The 16,539-nt window shown below is 48.2% G+C and overlaps 1 protein-coding gene across 4 annotated transcripts in view; it reads left to right on the top strand.

The window, feature by feature from the left end:
- The first annotated feature begins 1,094 nt into the window (after positions 1-1,094).
- The window catches only part of P2rx7 (purinergic receptor P2X 7), a 44,454-nt gene continuing 29,009 nt past the window's right edge, over positions 1,095-16,539 (top strand). For 2 of the 4 annotated variants that reach the window (XM_008769223.4, XM_039089305.2), the window contains exon 1: positions 6,690-9,373. In XM_008769223.4, the coding sequence (XP_008767445.1) occupies positions 9,258-9,373 (116 nt within the window). In that variant the 5' untranslated portion in view covers positions 6,690-9,257. Of the gene's footprint in view, positions 1,402-6,689; positions 9,374-16,539 lie in introns of those variants that run through there. The other 2 variants (XM_039089304.2, NM_019256.2) reach the window with 2 other exon arrangements.

Genomic DNA, 16,539 nt, shown 5'->3' with positions numbered 1-16,539 from the left:
GGGTCTGCGGCGGTCTCATTTGAGGACGATCATGTCTTCATGTCTTGCCCAGGACCGTGGATCCACTGTGTGACCCATGTGGAAAACTGTCCGTTTTATGCATCCTGCCTGTCCGAGCAGTGTTTCAGCCCAGGTGTGGTACCTCACAAAGATAATCCCAGAATTCTATAGGTGGAGAGGTGGGAAATTGGAGGGTTAAGGGCCAGCCTCAGCCTCACAGTAAGTTACAGAGAAGCCTGAGTTACCTAAGATCCTATCTCAAAACCAAACAATCAAACAACAAAACCCCAAAACAGAAAAATCAACCAAACAGGATTTCCTCTCAACTCCATCTCCTCTCCTGTCTGGAGGTAGGGTTGGTCCTTCCTCCTGAGGAGTCTCCCTCACTCATGGTCAGGAGAGATTCTTTTGCTCGACACGGCTTTGTTCTTGGTGGTCTGGGTCTGACTGGACCAGGTCATGGGATGACCTTCCGGGGCCCAGAGCAGGATGCAATCTAGACAACGGGCAGAGTGAGATACAGTGTGGGTATAGTCTTCCTGTGCCACTGTGAATCTGACCGGGCTGCCATCTTTGCAGACCAGAGTATCTCCTGGAGCGGGGAAGGGCAAATCCGCCATGGGGTCACCGGGTGCACCGTGGACTGAACAAAGGATTGGAGGAAACAAACGGATAATCTCAGTGTGGTGTGGTGGGTCTCACCTGCAATCCCAGCAAGCCAGAGGTGGAGGCGGGAGGATCAGAAGTTCAGGGCTAGCCTCGAGTAAATAACAAATGTGAAGTCAGCCTGGTTGCCTGAGAACCGGTCTCAAACAAGCAACAAAAGAAACGGATGGGTCTGAGCGGGGCTGAAGGCAGCGAACACGTCTGATAGGCCCTTGTCTGAATCACACTCAGGGTCTCACGACATTTGAAGGATAGCCCCTTTCTCCCAAATGAAATGAGTTCGAAAAGGCGAGAGGAAAGGGGTGGGGGAGGGGGAATTTTTTAAATGCCCATCTTCTGAACACCATCTTTGTGCGGGCGTCTGGGGGAGGCTGGCAGGGCGGGGTCATCCGGCAGGCAGGCCTGTAGGACTTGGTTCATGTTTATTCCACTCACATTTGGGGCGGTTGCCAGGACCCGCCTCTGCTGCAGTCGCTGGAGGAGCTGGAAGTTAAACGTTCCTGCTGAGAATCGGTGTGCTTTCTTCGGCTACTCTTCGGTGGGGGCTTGCTGTGGTCTAGCCTGGGAAGGTCTAGCCCAGGTCCCGCCGAAACAGAGTGAGCCTGTCGCCATGCCGGCTTGCTGCAGCTGGAACGATGTCTTTCAGTATGAGACAAACAAAGTCACCCGGATCCAGAGCGTGAATTACGGCACCATCAAGTGGATCTTGCACATGACCGTCTTTTCCTACGTTAGGTTAGTGGGGCGTGGGATGGGCAGATCTCGGCAGCACTGGACAGCGCCGCCGGCAGCCCCACGGTGTAGCTGCCCTTTCCATGTGGTCCTTAAATCTGAGACTCACACTCATAGCCCGCTGGGAGGAACCGGTAAGAGGAAGCTGTCGTTGGCTGTAGCTGAAGGAAGCGGCAGAGAGAGGGTGGCAGGCTGTGTGCCTCCCTTGGGCCTTTTCAACTGCAGCCAAGGCCTGAAAGATGAGCAAATCAGGGCGTGCCTGGGGAACCTGGGAGACACCGGTCAACACCTCGGGCTCCCACAGAGGCCAGGGGATTTTCCTTTGGGCTCTGAATCAATCCTCCTGCTTAAGAACCAGGTTTGGGGGGCTGGGGATTTAGCTCAGTGGTAGAGCGCTTACCTAGGAAGCGCAAGGCCCTGGGTTCGGTCCCCAGCTCCGAAAAAAAAAAAAAAGAACCACAAAAAAAAAAAAAAAAAAAAAGAATTTGTAAAAGAACCAGGTTTGGAAATGTCGTTTTAGAGCATCCGGGGGCGGGGGGCTTTAAAAACCGCTTACAAAGGTACACAATGTGTACCCCGGATTTTCACTGATTTACATGCAGCCTCCATGTCCATGGCTTTAGGCGCATTCACCGAGCGTGATCACCAGAAGTCAAAAACATTTTCAGCTGGGTGCAGTGGCGCATGCCTTTAGTCCCAGCACCGGGGAGGTAGAGTTCAGCCTGTCTACGAAGTGAGTTCGAAGACAGGCAGGACTACACAGAGAGACCCTGTTTTGAAAAACAAAACCAACCAAGCAAAAAGAACATTTCCATCAGCCTAAAAGATTGTCCCTTCAATCAGGTACCTACCAATCCATTTTCTGTTCCTGTGAGCTTACCTATTTTATATTATTATTATTATTACCATATATATACATATATACATATATACATATATATACATATATACACATATATACATATATATACATATATACACATATATACACATATATACACATATACATATACATATATATATATATATATATACAGTCCGCTGTGTGTAAGTATAGATAACCCACTGGATAAGACCACTTCGCACCCATTCACCAGAGGATGTTGGGTTGCCTCTCTCTTGGTCACCTGGACCCATGTCCTAATCTCTCGTGGGCTAACCTAGGAGGGAGGACTTGTTAGGTCACATGACAACCGCACGTCACCCTCAGAGGCACTGCTGGACTGTTCACCTTTTCACAGCCTCGGAGCCCTCTGTCCACATCCTCACCAAGAGGTGATGTGGCTATGGGACTGTAACTTACCTAGTGGGTGTGAAGTGCTCTCTCCTTGTGGCTTTTGGCTTGTATTTCCCTGAGGATGATACTGACGGGCAGCACTTTTGACACCACCGCGTGTGGAGGTGCTGTGGTTTACAAAGAGTGAGAGTGGCCTCTGAGTGTGTAAGGGTGTGTGTGCCTGTGAAGGCCAGGGGTGAACTTCCTCAGTAGCTCCCCCACCCTTCGAGACAGGGTCCCTACAGAACCTGCTCACCTATTCAGCTACCCTGTCTGGCCATCAAACACCAGAATCCTGCAGTCTCAGCCTCCCTGGTGTTGGGATAACAGACACCTGCTGGGATGCTCAATCTTTACAGGGATGCTATGGGTTGAAGTTGCATCTTTCCGCTTGCATGGCAAATATTTAGCCCATGGAGCCATTCACCAAGCTCAGAGGTGGTCTATTCTATAATCCTGGACACCTCTTCTTGGCCAAGTCACTTAACCTGCCTGAGCCTCAGTTTCTGTGTCCGTTCATACAGTCTTCAGACAACAATGGAAGAAAAAGCTCATCCCGTATCATTGATGCCGATGGTAGCGACTCAGAACGGGCAGCCATTTCTCCAAACCATCTACGAGAGCAGGATGGGCGTCTTTATATTCATTCTCTATTTTGAGTCTCAGAGTGGTTTAACCACAACCGTGCTTGGGTTTGGGTTTGAGTTGTGGGACCGTGGATTCAAAAACCCCCATCTATTTCTGTGTAGATGTCATGTGCTGATGTTCAGGTGTGTTCTTTGAGTGTTCTCCATCTTACCCTTTTTTTTTTTTTTGGTTCTTTTTTTCGGAGCTGGGGACCGAACCCAGGGCCTTGCGCTTCCTAGGCAAGCGCTCTACCACTGAGCTAAATCCCCAACCCTCCATCTTACCTTTCAGGAGACAGGGGCTCTCCCTGACACTGAGACTGACCTATTTGGCAAGGCTGGTGGCTGATGAGCTCCAGGGAGTACCCTCTCTGTGCCATGATGGCACCATAGTTGTAGCCACCAAGCCTGGCCTTCATGTGAGAACTCACATCTTCGGGCTCCTGTGACAAGCATTACCACCTAACTTAGTTCCCCACCCTCCTGCACCTCTTTGGGCCTCAGTTTTCCCATCTGTAAAATGGGCACAATCATTATTGGGACCATCAAATGAGCTAGTAACAAAACTATCAGGAACTCTATGGCATTTTGCTGGCCCTCCTTTGGCTTTCAAGTGGTGGAGTCAAGTCTTACATGTATTGAATTGGCTCAAATTCAGTTACATGGATTCTGCAGGGCAGAACAAATTCAACAGTGTCATGGCCCATCAGTTAGGTGCCTGGCATAAGCATGGAGGGCTTCCTGGTCTAGGGACCCCTCTATCAACCTTCAGTCCTCCCTGCTTCACGGAATAAACTCCTTATTGTCCTGCCTGCTCATCTAGACATAAATCTCCCACCCAGTAGAGCTCCTAAAATGAGTTAACCCACCTTTAGCTCGGGTAAAACTGGAAAAGCAGCAGCTTCTCCCAGAGCTGGAGAAAAACTGAAGGCGTGGGGCCATTGCCGGGGAGTAAGGCTTTGGCTCTGATTTCTGGACAGGTTTAGGGTTCACCAGTGTGGCAAAGCCAGCCTCGGCTACATAACAGAATTTGAAGTGAGTCTAGGCTATATAAAACCTTATCTCTAAGGGGAAAAGTGTCACCAAAATAAATGGGGATGGGGAGCTGGGCAGTGGTGGTATTGCAAACCTTTAATCCCAGCCCTTGGGAGGCAGAGGCAGGTGGTTATCTCTGAGTTCAGGACCAGCCTTAGTATTGGAACTACAGAGCTAGTTCCAGGACAGCCAGAGGTACACAGAGAAAACCCTGTTTTGAAAAACAAAACAAGAAAGGAAGGAAGGAAGGAAGGAAGGAAGGAAGGAAGGAAGGAAGAAAGAAAGAAAGAAAGAAAGAAAAAAGAAAGAGCATGTGAAACAAATTATAAGGTCATTTCAAGAGACTGGAGGTGGAGAGAGGACTCTGGTTAAGAGTGCTGGTTGGGGATTTAGCTCAGTGGTAGAGCACTTGCCTAGCAAGCGCAAGGCCCTGGGTTTGGTCCCCAGCTCCGAAAAAAAAAAAAAAATAAGAAGAAGAGTACTGGCTTCTCTTATACAGGACTTAGGTTCAGTTCCCAGCACACACACATAATGGCTCATAATAGTCTGTAACTCCAGCTCCAAACCTTGTGGCCTTGGCAGGCTTCTGCACATGCATCGTGCACATAAACTCACACAGGCACCCCCACACATAAAAATAATAAATAAGAGATCTCAGAGGAGACGGAGGCTTGTTTGCAGCCCTGGTTTGTCTGTAGAGACCTCAGCCCTGAAACAGTTGTGGAGTCTGCGCTTCTGGCTGTTGCCCAGGCTAGCCCCTTTCTCATTCACATCAGGAGCCCACACTAACCGTTGACTCTCGCTGGTACGATACCCCTATTTGGCTGGCTGTGACTGGGGGAGCCGAGCCATTTGTTCAGAAAACTGGCTCCTCCAACACCAACTTGTCTGAACCAAGTCACTCGCAGTGGTAAAAAAAAAAAAAAAAAAAAAAAAAAAAAAAAGATATTTGAAAGATATTTGCTTTCTATTGGGAAGATGGTTTCCTCTCCCCTGGAGACCGAGCTCAGAGATATTTCAGTGGCCCAAGGAGATCAGAGAAGGCTGATATAATTTACAGCAGTTCCCCCTGGACCAGTTAACCTCCACCAAGAGCAAATGCAGTGCTGCCCTTTGAAGCCTCGGGCTGTCCTTTGCTGGGGAGAACGTGTTGCCTGTGCTTATTTATGGGTTTTAAAACGTGCTCTCAGATTGGCTGGCTGTTCCCCAAAGGGTGGCCTCATACCTGTAAGGCTGGGGCTCTTCTGTGAAACCGTGACGTAGGCGGAGAAGATAACAGATGCCAAACGAACCCAGGCACAGTCTCTGTGGCCTCATGGGAAACGCAATGTGTAGTTCGTCACCTTAGCCCTGGATGGGAAGCTGGAGCTGGGGCGGCTGGAGGATTAGAAAAGGCCCACTTGGGAAGAGACCCCTGTAGGCGAAGAATGCGGCCACGGCCACGTAACACATGGGACGGAGAGAACAGGAACTGCAAAGATCAAAGAAGCAAGCAAGAGGGACAGCAACGACCCCCAAGATCCAGAAGTTCAGGGAGGAACAGGAGCCAGGGCAGATAAGAGTGCCATTCTCTGCAGAGTCTCTCTATCACTGGGGAGTGGAGCCATCTGAAGGCTCTCCAGTGGCTTCCGTGCAGAGGAATGGGACATTCGATAGACCAAGAGTAGGGTACAAAGGTCACCGAGAGTCCGCTGGAGTCACCCAGCTGATCGAAGATCGCAGCTTGGGCTAGAATGGAGTGGTGGAGTTGGAGAGACGTGGGCCAATTTGAGTTGGACCTGCTCTGGGGAAAGATGGCTCCGGGGTCCCGTGGCTGAGGGTGTCTTTGTACTTTCTGTGCAAGATCAGAGAGACAAGCTTGCTCAGCACTGTTAGGGAAGCAGAGAGAGCAGTTAAAATGATTCTGTTGATCTTGCAGGGAGGGTTGTTTGGCTTTTTTTGGTTTTTGTTCTTTTTGCTCTTTTGGTTTTGCTTTCGGTCCCGCCCCCCCCCCCGCTCCCCTCCCCCAGCCTCCCCCAGACAGATCTCTGTGTGGCCTGGGCTGTTCTGGAACTTGCTCTGTAGACCAGGCTGGCCTCGAACTCACAGAGATCCACCTGGTTCTGCCTCCCTAGTGCTGGAGTTAAAAGCATGGGCCACCACTGCCCAGCTTAAAACGCTTTGTCTACTACAGTCTGTGATATCCTTTTATGCATGTCTAGACCCCGAATGTTCAAAACAAAATCTGAAACACATAATCTCAAAAAAAGTGTTTTGGGGGTTGGGGATTTAGCTCAGTGGTAGAGCGCTTGCCTAGCAAGCACAAGGCCCTGGGTTCGGTCCCCAGCTCCGAAAAAAAGAAAAAAAAAGTTTGTTGTTGTTGTTGTTGTTTTTTTTTTTTTAGCAGCACAATCCCTTTCTCTTTTAGCTTTATGAAAACTGCCCAGGCAGCTGGCTCCTCTGCCCCACTATGCCACTCGGCGGCCTTAGCCATGAGGCTTCTGGAGCCCGTGCCGGCTCAGCCTCCCTGGCTGTGGACACTGCACTAGGCCATGGATCAGCAGCCTGGAGCTACTAATTAATCTGTTACATTGTCTCAGAGGGGAGGCCCAGGGGACTGCGGAAACCAGCAAGGGGCGGGGGCAGACTGTGAGCTTTATCTTGAGGACACTGGAAAATATCAAGAGGAAGGCAACCTCTTCCTGTCTTCTCTCCTCAGTATTTCCATAATGTCTCTTTTTCTGCCTGTCAGGCCACCCTCGGGCTCTTCTATAGGGACAAATAGGTGTTTGGAACTCACCCAGATTACCTAAAGTGAACTCACACCTCAAAGTCCTCAGTCATGTGTCCAGACTGTTCTCCCGATAAGGTGCCACTGCTGAGTTCCAGAGGTGAGGCTCGGCAATCCTCGGGATCATGCCACAGGATGGGTGACTGGTAGGAGCCAGCACATTCAGGGGGCAGCGGCAGCTGAGGTCCCGGTGCCCAGTTCTCACATGACTAAGAAGGACTGTTGGTTTTGTGGGTTCACATTGGGCAGTGGTCCACAGAGACCTATTTCCTGTAACTTCTTGCTTCCTGACTGTGTGGTGTCCAAGTGAACCTGGTGTTTGAGCATGTGATAGATCACAGGATGAACTGTCTTAGCCATATTTACAAATCTCTTCGGTGGCCAAAGTCACACAGCCAGTCAGTGGCAGAGACGAAATTGCTCTTCCAGAGTTCAATCTCAGACTGAGTTCATCCAGACTTCATGGTCGGCCTGGAGACTGGAGGGGACAGGACCAGGCCTGGAGGGAGACCAAGCTGTATTGTGAACTGATGGTGGCCTGGCCTGAGGAGGTGACCGAGACAGGGGACAGATGGGGTTGGAGAATATGTGGAAGATAAAGTAGGTGGGATTTCTTTGAGTTTTGGTTGTCTGAGACAGGGTTCCAAGTTGCTTCATAGGCAGCAACCCCAGCCTTAAACAGCTACCCCCCTGCCTCTGCTTCCACCACCACCCTAGTGGAAGGATCACAGCAAATACTACCTTGCCCAGATCAAGCAATAGGACTCATAGTAGAATGGATGGGCAAAGAGCAGGGTTGGGGAAGGTAAGGAGGAGAGGGGTTAAGAGGGTGCCGTATTCCTGACTAGGGCAGCTAACGGTAAGTTGTTGGAACACCTTCCTGGGGCTAGTAAGTTCAGGAAAAAAGGTCATTGGGGTTAAAGGAAGAATCCACGAGATTCAGAACGACACACTGTGATTGTGTAGCAACTTGTTTCAGAGCTTTGAGACAGATTATATACCACCTGCCTATAGAGAGGGTCATTGAAGTCATGGACATCATCAACTGACCAGCAAGAGAGGCAGCTAGAGGAGAGCAGGAAGCTTTGAAGGGAGAGCCCCGAGTGACTCTCACTTTCAAGGGGCAGGGAGAGGCGAACTTCCCAGAGCATTCTGAGACAGCCACCAGAGAGATTCAAGGAGGTCATGAGAACGTAGGCTCCTTGGGGCTGTGGTTAGAGGGAGAAGGAAGTGATCCACAATCATGGGAGTCGCTCACGGAATCTGCAGTATGCCTGCTGGCTTTGGGGTGGGGGTGGGGTAGGAGGGGGGTGTGTTGATGAGGGGTGGGGGTGGGAGTCAGACTGGAGTGGGTGAAGGAGTGAATGGAGGTGTACGGGATGGATGTGGTGACCCACTCGTTCAAAAGACTGGGCTCCACAGGAGGAGCCAGGCCCTGCATGGCAGCAGAAGCATGTGGGGTAGAGGAAGGTTTATTTTTAAGATGATAAATTATATTTAAATGCGATGGGGAAAAGAGGGAGAGCAATGGTTGTCTTCATGGGGACCAGTCAACAACCACGGGGGGAAGCTTGCCCGGACCCTTCCTTGTATAATCACCAGTGACAGGACTGATACCCAAGGTGTTGTCTGGACCCTTCACCATCTCAGCCATACCCATACGGACATGGCTGTCAAGACCCTTGTGGCGCATGACTTTTATCCTAGCATTCAGGAGGCAGAAACAGGAGGATCTCTGTGAGGCCAGCCTGGTCTACAAAGCCAGTCCAGGACAGCCAAGGACTGTGGTTACACAGAGAAACCTCCTCTCACGAAATGAGAGAGAGAGAGAGAGAGAGAGAGAGAGAGAGAGAGAGAGAGAGAGAGAGATCCTTGTGAAGGGTAGTGTGCACACTTTTTTTCCTGTAGTTTGATGCAAGGAATTGATGCTCCCACAAATGTTCCCCTCAACATGAGCGAGGGTGTGTGTTCAGACAGCAAAGCCTGAAGCTAGCCCCCGGCTCTCTGCAGATTATAGATGAGAAGGCGGTTTCTCTCAGAGCTTTCACTTTAGAGTTTACCTTTGCTCAGAACTCTGAGGTTCCTCAGAAGAGATAGGCAGACTTTGCTTCCAGTCACTTCCTCCCTGGAGCGCTCGGAGAGCCTTCTCACCATGCTGCCAGTGAGACATTTATGCAGCTACAACTCCGCGAAAGTCCTTCATATCCACAGCACACGGCTCGGGGCTCTGAAGAACTTCTTCCTACTGGCCATCTGCATCTATATCTGGTGAGTCAAGCCAGAGCCAGACTCAGGACTCCACAACCCAGCCTTTCTCTACCTCCACTAGACCCCTGTTCCTCCAGGCTACTCCTTCTGGTCTCTGGGTGACCCCAGCTTCTCCTGTGTCAGATCTCTCCTACCTGCCAGGTTCTCCACCAATCCTCAGTCCTACCAGGCTCACCTAGATCCCTGCTCCTTGATACTGGGCTTGCTCCAGGGCCTGGTGGCTTTGTATGCACCTGAATGCATTGAACATCCATTTCTTAGAACTAAGAGCCACCGGGATTAGAAATTAGAGAATTATGACCCCATTCAAGGACTGAACCCACAGCCCGGAGAAGAGGTCTAGCTTCTCTTGAGTTAACCCATGAGATCAAGAGTTGGTAACTGAATTGATAATTAGACTATTCTTTCTAAAAGGCAAGATACTGCAGGCTCTCTCTGCCTCTCCACTCCTTTAATGTGTCGATGGGATATGTTAATAGTGAAAGACCCCCAGCACGGGGAGACCCTCACTCAAGTCTTGGGGTGACTCAACCCCCCAAGAACTCACACAAGACCATCCTTGCTGTAATCACATGAGGTTTATCGATAGGAACCAGTGCACTGGGGTCGAGACTCATATCCCACGCAGGGGCAGTGGAGTTCGACTCTGAGAGGCTGGGAGAAGAGGTATTTAAAGGAAGAAACCACAACACAAAGGGGTAGGGATGGTATCATTGGAAAGTGTGAAGAATACCAGTGAAAAATCACAAGGAGAAACTCTGTTTCCTAAGATTGTTTAACTTATGTCCGCTAGTTCCTGGGAGAAGCTGCTTGCTTCTCAACGATTGTTCTCTAAGATTTATGGTCAGCTAGTTTCTGGGAGAAAGCTGTTGAGCCAGCCAATGTAATTACCCATTCTATAGCCCTAGAAGAGGCTTCCTGGAACATAAAATTCTGGAGCCTAACCTGTTTTTTTCTTCTGCTCTAAACTTTGTGTCTAGGGGGCAACTTTATTTTTTTTGTTCTTTGTTTTTTGTTTTTTGGGTTTTTTTTTTTTTTTCAGAGCTGAGGACCGAACCCAGGGCCTTGCACTTGCTAGGCAAGTGCTCTACCACTGAGCTAAATCCCCAACCCTGGGGGGGGGGGCAACTTTAAAACTTTTACCTTTCATTTCCCACTTCTAGTGGCTAGTTCTAATCTTAGAACTAAATTTCTGTATCTTTGTAATATTGATTTTTTTATCTTTTAAAAGTATGATATTGTTGGCATAGCATCAAAATCTGAACAGCACTCACTCGTTTTTTAATGAAGGTAATTAGCTTATTTAACACACATGGACCTATAATCAGAAACAGAAGCAAAATTAAGAAGGGTTCCATAAGGGAAGATAGCAGAGTAGTCATCCAACGAGATCTACTAAACCAGCTCTCGAACCATCCCTGATGCGCTTCTCTGTCTCTCTGTCTTTTAGTGTAGCACACAGACCTCCTTCTTTTTTTTTTTTTTTTTTTTTTTTTTTGGAGCTGGGGACCGAACCCAGGGCCTTGCGCTCACTAGGCAAGCGCTCTACCGCTGAGCTAAATCCCCAACCCACAGACCTCCTTCTTTAAGGAATATCAGGTCTAATCTTCTTTTATTCTGAAGGACTACCTCTGAGAGGGAGGTTAGGGATTCTTGGGGGTCAGCTAAAAAGTCTTTTTTACTCTTTTTATATCTAAATCAATGGCAGTTCTGAATTCTCTATAAGCCTTGTGTTGCAGGGCAACAGCAGATGTCATTGTAGTTGTCCTTGTAGTACCTAGACTCAGCCTTAAGAGAGCCCTAAGTAATTGTTAACTCTCTTTTGTGTCTTACTAAGTCTTTAGCATCAGGATTCCAATCTGGACACTATCTGAACCTACACACAAAGGTCATGACTGTCTTTTAGAACTTTTAAACTTATACAGATTGTGATCCCTGAGGCACAGTTTCAAGAAGTGTTAGGCGTACTAACATATGCAATGTTCCATCATTTGTAATAGAAATCAAGCCTATCCCCACACCTATCCTGATGGAACCCAGGGCAAACATGAAATTCTTGTTTCTAAAGCACACTCCTCAAGTGAGCATTATAGCAAACTCCCAGTCACGTCTCTGGTGTGTCCACTTATCTGATGTGCAAGTCTAGGGAGCTTTTTGAAGATCTGAGTGTCCCTCTAGGTCCCAGCTCTCAGCCCCAACAGCTTGTACGCGGCTGGTGAGAGCTGACACTTGACAGCTGTCAGGGTGGTCAGCAGCACCAAGTATGGTCCTTTCCAGTGAGGTTTTAGTGTCTGGGCTCGGTGTCGTCGTATGTAGCCGAGTCTCCGACCTGGAACTGATAAGCTGTCTCAGGGGTCCCCAGGGCATAGGCTGCTGCCAGCTGTGAGCAGATTTCTTTCTGTATCACCTGTAGGTCTTTTAGCCTGGCATACAAATCATTATTACTATGACATGTTGGTTCAGTAACATCATCTAATACCGTCAGAGGAGCTGAGGCCTCATATAAGATCTCAAAGTGGGTAAGGCTGAATCTGGAAGGGATATTTCTTTCTTTCTTTCTTTCTTTCTTTCTTTCTTTCTTTCTTTCTTTCTTTTTTTTTTTTTTTGTTCTTTTTTTCGGAGCTGGGGACCGAACCCAGGGCCTTGCGCTTCCTAGGCAAGCGCTCTACCACTGAGCTAAATCCCCTACCCTTGGAAGGGATATTTCTTGCTCTGAAGAGAGCAAGAGGGAAGGAGTGCCAGCCAGTCTGCGCCAGTCTCCATGGTCAATTTGGTCAGGGTCTCTCTTTTTTTTTTTAAAGATTTATTTATTAACTATGAGTATACTGTAGCTGTCTTCAGACACACCAGAAGAGGGCATCAGATCTCATTACAGATGGTTGTGAGCCACCATGTGGTTGCTGGGATTTGAACTCAGGACCTCTGGAAGAGCAGTCAGTTCTCTTAACCACTGAGCCATCTCTCCAGCCCGGTCAGGGTCTCTTTTAGAGTTTTATTTATTTACTCTACCTGTTCTGAACTTTGAGGTCTGTAAATATAATGTAATTTCCAATCAAACTCTAAATACTTGGCCACACCCTGGCTTACCTTGGCAACGAAAGTAGGGCCGTTGTCTGACTCGATTACCTTGGGCACTCCAGATTTCTTCCAGTATCTTTTTGATGACTACAGAGGCCGTCTTTTGCTTGGTGGAGAAAGCTTCTATCTATTCCTGAAAAGGTATCTACAAGCACTAGGAGATACTTGTGACCATATTTTCCTGGTTTTATCTCAGTGAAGTTCACTTTGACTTTTTCCTGAACTCTTTAGGTCTCTTTGCCCTGTTTGTTTGTTAAGCATTCACTTACTAACATACCTTATACTTCTTTACTGTCTCTCTTGGGTAAAATCTTGAAGTCTATTACATACACCTTAACTACTTGGACAAACTTTTTATCTCCTAAATGAGTCCATTTCTGTATTTGGCAAAGTGAGTCTTTTGTTTGTTCTCTGGGGAATATAGTTTTCCCACAAGTGTGTCATTGTCTTTTTTTTTTTTAAAGCAATTTGGGCCTTTTCTTCTGTTGTACATTCTAAGTGAGGCCATCCCTTGGTCTGATTCCAGTTCCCAGTGGCTGTCTCTTGCAGGCCTGCAACCAGGATAGGCTCCTGCATAGCCATTTTTTGAGCCACTTGATCTGCTTCGTTATTGTCCCATGCCACTGAATCTCTTCCCTCCTGATGTCCTGGGCAATGAATAGTACTCACAGTTGCTGGCTTTATCAGGGCATCCAAGAGATGGTAAAGACATCTGCGGCGCTGATGTGCTGGGGGTTGGGGTTCAGCCATCCCAGATGACATTGTTTTGTCCACCATGGCAGCACCCACTTATCTCTGACCTTCATGAAGAGAACTGTTCCCGTCTGTAGAGAAAGTAGCCTCGGCTTTCAGCAGGGGTCAATCAGCCAGTCGCAGAGGTCTTCCCTCTACCCATGGGCTTCTGCCAGTACTTGACACTTGTGCTGTGGTGGCTCCAAGTCAGGATTGGACAGCAAGGTGACCAGATTGCCTCCAACCGGTGGAGAATCCAGTCCATGTCAGCTGACCAGTGGTCCCATCCTCTGGGACATTTCATTTAAAGGCAAAACATCAGCCACTCTACCACAGTTTAAGTCCTGGATTGGGTGATAATTGTTAGTGCCTGGCTGGCAGGAGTGATGTGTTCCAGGCAGAATGGCACCAAGCCACACATCTCCCAGCATCAGGTACTGGTGCACTGAGACAAGTCTTAACCTCCACATACATAGTCTGCAGATATGCATACACATGGCCTCACCCAGCCATTTCAGCCCATGCAAGCCATTTTGGAGAGTAAATTTCTCATGAGCAAGGGATAGGGGCATTCAGGGATGACCATGAACTAGTGGGTTACCCGGCCCACACCAAGGTCCGCTGTTCTTCAAGTATCCATAAGTATTGTTTGTTGCCGGTAGGTCCCTGTACCCAAGGTCTTTTGATGGACACTGGCCCACTGGGGCATAGGAGCACAGAGCGTTGGGTCCCTGTATCCACAAAACACTGATTGGGGTTCCCCTCTATCCTGGAGCAGTCCCTGACCCAGTGTTCTTTTTCTCATAATAGGCACTCTGATCTTTAGCCAGGGATTCTCTTCTGTTGCCAGGTGCTGTCTTCCTAGACTCTAACTACTGTGACCAGTATGTTTTTCTCCTGTCTTTTAGCTTCTTCTTTCTGTCTCTCTTTCTGCTCTTTTTGTCTTCTTTTTTTCTTTCTTTCTTTTTTTTAGTCTCTCTGTTTTCTCTGCAACTTCACTAACTCTCTCAGTGACTTAGCTTAACCCTTCAAGTTACTGCAACTTTTTTTTCGTATCTTTTCCTTACCTTAGCCAAACTGGTGGGGCATTTTCAGCCCCTCAGAGACCCACCATTAGAGTCTGGCAGTAGACCTGGCCTTCCCTACCTTCAGGTGTATTGAAGTCAACAGGCAGAAGTGAGGGCCTTCCATCCGTGTCTGGAACACTTTTTCTGGCCTCTAGTAGGATTCTGTATTTCCTGTAACAACTACTAACAAGCATCTCAAGTGGGATGGTGAGAAAACAAGAAGAGAGTCCAGAAAATAGAGGCCCGCCAAAAAGGACAAAAGCATTCTGTCACACAGAAAGACAATCAAAAGATTAACAGACAAAAAAACAGAAGTGCGCACAAAAACAAAAAACAAGTGGCAGCTGCAAGATCACAAAACCGAACTGATTCAGATGGGAGCTTCCGTGAGCTCAGCAACAACAGATGAAGGGGAGCGGATTCCACATCACTCCTCCTTCCCAAGTAGAATCTCAAATGACAAGTTGTGTGCTCTAGTCTAACGTCAATGCAGTGGTAACATAAAACAAAGACCTAAGACACATGGACAAAGACCACTCTGGAAATACAGACGGCCGGGAGGGCGGGTCTCTTCTCCAATCCAGGAGAATCACTGAATCCTCACCAGCACCCAGATGGGAATCTCCCAGGCGTCCCTGGGTTCCCTCACCTCTTGGGACGTCTCCCAGGGCAGCGAGATCAGTGAGCCCCTGGCATGTCTACTGCTCACACTCGAGTCTCTCCTGAGACACGAGCCTCCCTCTCAGCCTGAGATGGGAGTGATTGCAAAACCAGAACTCCAGAACTCTCGAGCAAATGCAGACCCAGAGTAGCAAATACAGACCCAGAGTTTAGACGGCACAAAACACAAAGACACAGACAATATCTCACCTCCAAGTAGGTCTCTGGAGATGAGGGTGGTCGCCTATCCCTGATGAGCCCCCAAATGAAAGACCCCCAGCGTGGGGAGACCCTCACTCAAGTCTCGGGGTGACGCGACCCCCCAAGAACTCACACAAGACCATCCTTGCTGTAATCACATGAGGTTTATCGATAGGAACCAGTGCACTGGGGTCGAGACTCATATCCCACGCAGGGGCAGTGGAGTTCGACTCTGAGAGGCTGGGAGAAGAGGTATTTAAAGGAAGAAACCACAACACAAGGGGGTAGGGATGGTATCATTGGAAAGTGTGAAGAATACCAGTGAAAAATCACAAGGAGAAACTCTCTGTTTCCTAAGATTGTTTAACTTATGATCCGCTAGTTCCTGGGAGAAGCTGCTTGCTTCTCACGATTGTTCTCTAAGATTTATGGTCAGCTAGTTTCTGGGAGAAAGCTGTTGAGCCGGCCAATGTAATTACCCATTCTATAGCCCTAGGAGAGGCTTCCTGGAACATACAATTCTGGGGCCTAACCTGTTTTTTTCTTCTGCTCTAAACTTTGTGTCTAGGGGGGGCAACTTTAAAACTTTTACCTTTCAATAGGAACTTTTATGTTCATTACGCTACGGAGGTCCATTAGGTTTGCAAAGCCTCCTCTAGTTTAACAGAGCCGGATTCAATTAGAGTCGGGTTCAGTGTGTGTTGCACATTCCAGAATGGAGATGATGCATCTGGCTGAGCTTCCCAAACGGCAGAGCATGCGCCGCTCTGGGAGGAAGTTGCAATGGATAGCCTCAAGGAAAACCCCAAGTATTTTGTTAAGTGTTTCGAGGCCGGGGCGAGACTGAACTGTATTTGTCTATGTGCGTCCTTGCACTCTATCAGGTATTCTGAGTGGGTCCCAAATCTGGATTTCTATTTAAAAACTGTCTACATTCTGTGTGCAGTCATGTGCTCATGTGTCCATGGCGGGCACATGGTGGCCAGGGAACAAGGTTCTGGAGACAGTTCTCTCACCTTTCGTCACGGCGTGGGCTCTGGGGATTGAACCCGGGTCGTCAGTCCTGTCAAGAAAGGATTTTACTCACAGAACCACGTCACTAGACCAATTTCTTCCTTCTTTAATAATAGTGTTGGAGAAACACTAGAATGTACCGTGAATAACGTATCTATGTGCCTCTGTGCAACTTAAGAAACAACGTACACTGATCCAGCTCTGCTCCCTGTCAACTTTTTTTCACTGCTTTTCTCCGCAAGCATCACCCTGAATTTGATCTTTGTCCCTTTGTTTTGATATGTCCGTAGACATATGTCTAGGTTTATACAGATGTGAGATATCCCTCTTACCTACTGAGGTGAAATTCACATAGCATAAAACTGACTGCCTGAAAAGAGGGCAGAATGAAGGGCTATTTTTTTTAAAACATCT

Source organism: Rattus norvegicus, chromosome 12, assembly GCF_036323735.1.
Source record: "Rattus norvegicus strain BN/NHsdMcwi chromosome 12, GRCr8, whole genome shotgun sequence".
NCBI lineage: Eukaryota > Metazoa > Chordata > Mammalia > Rodentia > Muridae > Rattus > Rattus norvegicus.
Note: the sequence above shows the minus strand (reverse complement) of the source record. Positions and strands in the feature narration are given on the sequence as shown.